The 8222-nt window shown below is 41.9% G+C and overlaps 1 protein-coding gene across 2 annotated transcripts; it reads left to right on the forward strand.

Annotated features, from left to right (window-relative positions):
* Positions 1–561: 561 nt before the first annotated feature.
* LOC138834625 (procathepsin L-like) lies at positions 562–4721 on the forward strand. 2 transcript variants are annotated; one of them, XM_070033124.1, is made up of 7 exons: positions 562–687; positions 963–1085; positions 1184–1333; positions 1519–1740; positions 2201–2363; positions 3465–3582; positions 4622–4721. In XM_070033124.1, exons 1-7 carry the CDS (start codon positions 562–564, stop codon positions 4719–4721), a joined length of 1002 nt encoding a protein of 333 aa, XP_069889225.1. The 2 variants fall into 2 exon arrangements, with proteins under 2 accessions (XP_069889225.1, XP_069889226.1); XM_070033125.1 differs by lacking the exons at positions 963–1085; positions 1184–1333.
* The last annotated feature ends 3501 nt before the right edge of the window (positions 4722–8222 follow it).

An 8222-nucleotide genomic window follows, 5' to 3' on the forward strand; every position in this document is an offset into this window, starting at 1 on the left:
GTGCAGTACATGACCAAGTTCATGAATGCGACAGCAGGTTGTGACATTGGAAGCTGATGTGTAAAAGCGAGAATGTGGGGTGTTGTTTTCCTAGTTTGTCTAGGAAGTATATTCCAGAAGGTTTCACCCAAGAAGGGGAGAAGGCAGTGCACGACTCATCCATCTTCTACTCTGCATTGGCTAAGGAGATGTCAGTGGACTCTGAGCTTTGGGGGATATCATTGCTCCTAGCTGAGATCAGATATCCCATTGGGTGAGATTTTAGCTCGAATCCTAAAATTTATACCAACCACTAATCTTGCACACTTTTCTTCAACTCAAAGAGCTCTGGGCAGGATAATGTTCATGCCCCTTGCTTGAACACATAACTCTACTTTGATGTTTTAACCCAAGTATTTCCTTAAGCCTTAACACAACTGTGGACAAATATTTTAAAATCTTATTTTAATATCTAAATGGTCATGGTGGCATTAATTCTTTTGTAGCTAAGACTAAGCAGACTGCTGACATGCATGAGTCACTGGAAATCCCGGCTTCATTTCCCTTTCTAGGCTTTCCAATATGGATCCTTCTCTGTTGCTGGCCATCCTTTGCTTGGGAATGGCCTCAGCTGCTCCAGTATTGGATCCCAGTTTGGATGCACAGTGGACAAAGTGGAAGACAGAATACGGCAAAAGCTACCATTCGGTGGGTAATATGGAAAGTGTTCTGAAGGACCCCACAGACGAGATCCTTGCTGATTTAACTTTATCCAAGCCAGGTCTCCAAGACAGTCAGCTAATACCAGTCATATAAGCAGGATGTGGGCAGATAGCCTGCTCTTCTCTGACTCCAGAGAACAGCTTCCCAAAATGCACAACATCCTAGACAGAGTCTCTCTCCATCTTTGTCAGCAATTCCATTCAGTGAACCAGGGTTGGGTTTAAGTAGGCAGAGCACTCATCCCTTGTGCCTATTACTAGGATGAAGAGGGATGGAGGAGAGCAATATGGGAGGAGAACTGGAAAATGATTGAAGTGCACAATGAGGAAGAGCGCCAAGGGAAACATACCTACACCCTGGAAATGAACGCCTTTGGAGACATGGTAAGTGTCCTGTGAATTGTTTACAATGGAGCTTGCTCTCCTTACTTCTCCACAAAATGACCCTGCTTTTGAAATATCTTCTTTACTCTTTCCTGAAGACTGATGAAGAATTGCAGCAGGGGGAAACTGAGTTTCAGCCTGTTAGGCCCAATGAGGAGGAACAAATATATCCAGATCTTCTATTTGGTGACCTGCCTGCCTCTGTGGACTGGAGAGAGAAAGGCTATGTGACCCCTGTGAAGGATCAGGTATGACAGTGTCACTGTGGACCCTTTCACTGCCCAGAGCAAAGCCAGGAGTAGTTGTCACTTCCTTTGGCAGATTCTGCAGTGTCCTGGAGTTCGTGGTTCTTTTGGAAGGCTGTTCACACACACAGTGATGTCCATGTCTTGCTATTTGCTTTGTGTATGAGAGAATTTTCTTCTCTTATCAGGGACGTTGTAATTCGTGTTGGGCTTTTTGCGCAAATGGTGCACTAGAAGGACAGATGTTCAAGAAAACGGGCAAACTGGTCTCCCTCAGTGAGCAGAACCTAGTGGACTGTTCTCGTCCCCAAAACTACGGCTGCAGTGGTGGCCTACCAAATCTTGCTTATCAATATGTTAAGAATAACGGAGGCTTGGACTCAGAGGAATCCTACCCCTATGAAGTAAAGGTAATTGCAGCTCTGTACCTTGTTGTCACTCCTGCCTGCATTGCAGACAGTTGTCCAACTTCAGAGATAAGACATGCTCTTCCCAATTCACACTTCAGATGATAGGATCTTTTTCTGTCAACTCTCCGTTTCTGTCACTGTCATCATTAGCTGGGTCAGAGTTCTGTGGACTGGAGAACATAGATGGGTAACAATCCGGTGATCTTATTGCAGTGTGACACAGTGTATATTTATGCTATTCTGTAGCCAAGGATCTGTCCATGGTGAACAACTGGTATGAAGAGATAGAGGTAGCTTGATTGGTTAAAGAGATGAGAGAAGATATTCCATTTCAAATCAGCTAGGATTAGAATTTCACCTTCTGGGTTCCAACAGTGCTGACTTAGAAACCCTAAGTTGCAAAATGAAACTTCAGAGCTGGATGGCTCTAATCATATCTGTTCCCTCTTTCCCTTCAAAGGATGGACCCTGCAGGTACAAACCAGAGAATTCTTCTGCTAATGTCACTGGATACGTTATGCTACCTCCCAGTGAGCAGGCCCTTATGAGGGCTGTGGCCACGGTGGGTCCCATCGCTACTGGGTTTCATGGGTCCCATTCATCCTTCAAGTACTATAGAGGAGGTAAGTGTGTTCTTTGTAGAAATAGATGCAGGACAAATGACGAAAGGGTCCTAACACTTGACTGATTCTTTGGTATGCAAGGGTCAGGGAACATAGATATTTTGGTGTAGGAATGGCACCTGGTTTCTCAATATGTACATACAATTCTTTTGAACTTTATTTTCCCATTGGATATTATTATTATTATTATTATTATTATTATTATTGTTTTGTGGGGGGTATGGTCGTGGGACCTGATCTCTGGGCCTAGGCACTGTCTCTCAGCTCTTCAGCTCAAGGCTAGTGCTCTACCACTTGAGCCACAGTGCCACTACTGGCTTTTTTCTTGTTGCTTATGTGGTGCTGAGGAATCGAACCCAGGGCCTCATGCATGCAAGGCAAGCGCTCTACCACTGAGCCACCTTCCCAGCCCCCCATTAGATATTATTTCAAGCCTGTCTCCATATTCCTATTAAAATTTGTCGAAGTAGTTGCATCATGAAGTATTGGTAGAACAATTGAAATTTTATTCAATTATGGAATATTTATAAATGGCCCAAGATTTTAATAGTTTATATTTTTTTTTGTAGACATATTAATTGATTTCTGTCAATGCTGAAAGTTGAACACAGGCCCTGTGCTTTAGCCTGGCTTTTTTCACTCAAAGCTGATAGTGTCCTATTTGAGACCCTCTTCCTCATTGAGCTTTGTGCTGGTTAATTAGAGATGAGTCTCATGGAATTTCCTGCCCATTTTTGCTTGGTACTGCAAGTCTGTGATTTCAGCATCCTGGCAGTATTACAGATAGGAACCATTGCACTTGGAAAACCTTCTTGGTTCAAGGCATTTTGAATTTTACGCAGTGTCCTTGAAATAAAATGCCCAGATTTCACACACTGGTCTCCTCTACTATTAGACAAGCCTTTTTACCAAGGCATATGTGCTAACATGTATTTCTGTCAGTTTTCAGCCTAATTCTCTAGCTTTGATCATGTAGTTCTGAAGGCTCACCTGGACTTTACATAATTTTGGTGAATGTAGAAATACTTTCCTTATTGTTCCTCAGAGTGGGGTGCTGTCAGGTTCCTGGAGCGTCCTATGTGGTTTGGTTTTCTTTTTTAGGTATTCATTATAATCCAAACTGCCCCAAGTCCCTGACTCATTGCGTTGTGGTGGTTGGCTATGGATATGAAGGAGAAGAAGAAACAGAAAACAACAAATACTGGCTGATCAAGAACAGGTAAGAAATGGCCAAAATATGCAGCTTTCCAGGTTCATAACTGTAATGCTACTAACCACAAGGCTGAGCTCTGAGGTTCAAGGTTCAGAGCCAGCCAGGCAGGAATGTCCATGAGACCCTCATCTTCAGTTAATCACCAAAAGATCAGAAGTGATGCTGTGGCTCAAGGGGTAGAGGACCAACCTTGAGCAAAAAGAACAGCACCCAGCTTCTGAGTTCAAGTTCTAGCACAATAGTAAAAATAAAAGAAAGAAGGAAGCAAGCAAGCAGGCAAGGAGGCAGGCAAGCAAGCAAGGAAACAAGCAAACAAGGAAAAATGTAAGTTGGGAAGTGAGGGAGGGAGCAATAAATTACCTAACCTACTTGTAGTAAAAAGTCCAAAGAGAATTTAATGTCGCAAGTCAGTATTGGTATATAGGCTCTACAAATTTTTATTCTACTGACTTATGAATGTGGGAATATAGAACTAGATTCTGACAAACGCTCTCTAGGGACAAACTTTTAATATGGTATTTATTCCCATTTCCTGATCATTCTGAAAGTTTTAAAACAGGATGTCCTTTATGTCTCTACTCAATATTTTATTTACCTTTTGTTGGTCATGGGGCTGGAATTCTGGGCCTGCACACTGTCCATTAGGTCTTCAGCAAAAGGCTAGTGCTCCTCCACTTGAGCCACAGTGCTACATATGGTTTTCTGAGTTGTTTTTTTTAATTGAGATAAGAGTCTCCCAGTCTTTCCTTCCTGGCTGTCTTTGAAGTGGGACCCTAAGATCTCAGCCTCCTGAGTAGCTAAGATTAGAGGTGTGAGCACCAGGAACTTCTATCTCTACTTTTGTAATCCTGTGTGAACTCATTACATTGGACATGGACAAGAGGCTATGAGCAGATTTAGATCAAGGAAGGGTGAAGGACATTGGACCATCTCAATTCTCTCTGCTGACTGTATTGTGTTTAGCACAGTTTTGATTGCATGTGACTGTTCCTAAAGCCCTTGTAGTTTATGTTATGTATTAAAACTAACACTTGCTCTTCTTCAGCTATGGCGCAAACTGGGGCATAAACGGCTATGCAAAGGTGGCCCGAGACCGAAACAACCACTGTGGAATTGCCTCCTTTTCCCTCTATCCCACTGTGTGAGATATTGAATGGAGATAAGTCTGGGACAGCCTTCTATGAAGGGGGCATTGTCTTCACCGCAACCCCGTCCTACTATGTAGGACCAAATCCTTGATGATCCAAGTTGTGATGTACATTTTAAGATCTTTTTCTACTTGTAAGATGATACCACGCGTATGACTGCTACCATAAATGGATGCATATTACTGATTCACTTATTAATTTGTTGAAAAAAATGGTGATTTGTTTTAAGTTTTCTGTTTTATTTCATTGTGTGTATGTGTGTGTGTAATCAAGATTGCAATTAGGTCTGTCAGAAACATAGACATGAAGAGACTAATCATTCACTAGAAGAAGTGGGTGGTCTGGTCTTCCAGTCATGCAGATCTCTGGAATCAGCTTCCCAGGGGTGTGTCTAAGGCAATCATTGACTGGAGTCAAATTAGACAAATATTGATAAAGGAAAATAGTTTTAATAAATAAAAAAAGATCACAAAAGAAATGAGAAGCGTGCATTATTTTACTACTACAAAATGATCTGAGGAAATACATGGATTACATTCAAGATGGAGACAGTCCAGTTGAGGTATGGCACCAAAGACTCAGAGCTAGCCCCTAGACCATCTTCTCCAACTACTGGTAAAGATCTCTGGCCATCTTTCAGTGAACAAAACCAGGACACTGGTAGGTTGCCCGTGTGAAATAGGACACAAAGAAATTAAGGGAGAAAGACCTGGTTTTGAGACTTGTTGGGAAAAATAGTTCCAGACCTTGGGAGGTGAATCCTAGAGGGAAAATCCTAAGTGAGAACAAGAGCTTCCTTATGCCCAAGCTGGATACAATCCTTACATTACAAAAAAGTTACACAGAAACGACTCCCAGACATTATTAGTATACAATAAAGAGGTTCATCCTCCATGTGATTTTAAAAGCTTTAAGTGTCCCAGATAAGCATAAAGGAAGGCTAGAAGTAGTTAGTGAAATAATTTCATCCTCCCTGAGGGGATAGTAAGATAGAAAACTGAACCCAGCCCACAGAGCCTACAGCACACTCCATCCTCATCCCTCTAGACTGGGCGCTATGTGGTGTTCGATTCTCTTTTGGCTTTCCCTACTACTTGAGATACTGTTTGTTTTTTAACAAAAGGACAAATGTCACACCAGAAGTGAAGCTCCTTGGGTTTTGAATACCAGCAGGCAGTGTGGTAGGGAGACTTGGGAGAGTCACCCTGCCTCTGCAGGATGGGACCCAGATCTTGATAGAACTGAAATGTGCATAGCACCCCCTGAGTACCAGCCATCACCACTGTGGAAGACAGTCCTGACCTCAGTGCGCAGGTGCTGCTCTACTCAGGGCGTGAGGTGGGAGGAAGGCATCAGCTAGAATAGCGGTCAGTGGGAATAAAAGAGCATCTTAGCAGAGACCAGAGGTCAAAACCCTTGAGACAAGGGATGTGGTTAGAGCCCTTGAGGAAGATACAGGGTTCAGATGTGCAGGATGATACTGGTGATGGGTGGGTTTGGGACACAGAGGCTCCAGCGTGGCATGGAGTACAAGAACATTCCAGGCAGTCTCTTCTAGGAACAATGACCTAAAACCCAGCAGCCTGAAAAATAACAATGTCCCCCTTTTCTGGCTACACTCAACTTCCTAGTTTGTCATTTAGAGTTCTTTCTTCATGCTGGAAAATCCTGGAGGTTATGCTGGGTTGAACATCCATAACATTTATTCATTGAGTAGCTGAATAAACTGAGAAAACAACCCACATCATTACGTAGATGACAAGCAAAGAGGAATTGGAAAGGACTCACTGATTGTTCCTTCTGCTTCCTCCAGCTGTAATTGCCCCAGAGCAAGGAATTAGCTGGATTTTTAAGAACTTCCAGAAACAGTAAGTTAAGAAGTAGCAAATTGCCCAGATGCCAGTGGCTCACACTTGTAATCCTGACTAGAAAGGATGCTGAAATCTTAGGCTCACAGCTCAAAGCCAACTTGAAGAGGAAGTTCCTGAGAATGTAAACTATAACTACCACCAGCCAGGAGTAAAGCTGTGGCTCAAATTGTAAAGCACTAGCCTTGTGTGGAAAAGCTCAAGGATAGTGTGCAGACCCTGAGTTGATGACCCAGTTACCAGCACAACCACCAATATGTATATATGTGTATATATGGACAAAGACCCATTCTAAATAGAAGACAGGCAGAAAGGTTGCTCTGTCCTTTTCAGGGTTTCCTAGGACCAAGATAAACTCTTGAAACTTACTACATTCCAGATGTGAATAACTGGTAAGCTCTAGGCAATAAACAGCATCAATATAGAGTATCTTATAATGTACTGTAGTACCAATATGCCTTTGATGAAATGTCCTTTCTCAGGTATACATAGAGTTCAAATGAAAAATCAGTACATGACTGGTTACACCAGCACTGTCTTGTCTCATTAAATTCTCAACACCATTCTCTGTAGTCACTGGTGTTTTCCACTTTTTGGGGATGGTAAATTATTTCCCTAAATTCATGCCTAATAAATGTAATGAAAATGATTTACAATTGAAAACCATATAATTGAAAACCATAATCGGTCAAGCTGCCTGGACATGCGCTGCTTAACTAATGGCAATTTTTTAATTCATTACATATAAATGTAGACATGAGTATAGAGCTTAAAATTTATTTAAGTAGAAGCTTCTTGATGTTGGGCAACTTGAGTTATCAATGTTTAGAATTTTCAGTAAACATGTTCTTATTTAACAACTCTAACAAACATCAATAAAATTAACAAAGGAAGCAGAAAAAGCATACATATTCTCACCACTCTGACAATCCAGATTGAATAACAAAAAGATCAAACTGAATTAAAAATTCAGACAAGTCTCCAATGACCTTCTTCTCATCCATGGTGTGGCTGAAAATTAAAGTGAAAACAGGACAGTTTAGCTACTGTAGAAATAGTCTGGCAGTTTCCAGAAAGTTATGCATATGATTAGTATCCTGGGTATTCAAAGGGAAAAGAAAAAGTACTTTCCTGCAAGTTGTTCACAAATGTTGGTTGCATTGTCACATTATTGAAGAGAGTGGGAACAAACAGTTGTGCAGAGGTCACTCTGTGCCCATTTTACATGTGAGGTTGGTCAAGGCAGAGAGGAATGCAGAGGTAAGCCTGGTAAGTGTTGGGGGCAAGTGGCACATGTAATTCTAGCTGTAATTCTAGCTACCAAGGAGTCTGAGATCTGAGGGATCATGGTTCAAAGTCAGCTGGTTGAGAAAAATCTGTGAGTTTTTTTTATCTTTAGCAACCAGCAAGCTAGAAGAAGATCTGTAACTCAAGTGGTAGAATGCTATCCTGCAACATGGCCAAACTGTGAGTTTCTGCACTAGTTCTGGGGCACAAAATCAGAAGAGTGATGAGTGTCAAATCCCTTCTAAAACTCAGAAATAACTCTAGTGTAAGCCAGCAAATGGGGTTTAGTAGAGGAAGCTCAGGTTTTGCACTTTCCTTCACCATCTACTTTATGCCAGCAGAA

Source organism: Dipodomys merriami, unplaced genomic scaffold (assembly GCF_024711535.1).
Source record: "Dipodomys merriami isolate MVZ:Mamm:240054 unplaced genomic scaffold, mDipMer1.0.p SCAF_22, whole genome shotgun sequence".
Taxonomy (NCBI): domain Eukaryota; kingdom Metazoa; phylum Chordata; class Mammalia; order Rodentia; family Heteromyidae; genus Dipodomys; species Dipodomys merriami.

Excerpts from the sequence above, each read along its gene's own strand:
- LOC138834625 (XM_070033124.1), top strand. The coding sequence starts at position 562 with ATGGATCCTTCTCTGTTGCTGGCCATCCTTTGCTTGGGAATGGCCTCA. Across the intron at positions 688-962 it reads ACGGCAAAAGCTACCATTCG|GATGAAGAGGGATGGAGGAG; the intron begins GTGGGTAATATG and ends GCCTATTACTAG. Across the intron at positions 3,583-4,621 it reads TACTGGCTGATCAAGAACAG|CTATGGCGCAAACTGGGGCA; the intron begins GTAAGAAATGGC and ends GCTCTTCTTCAG.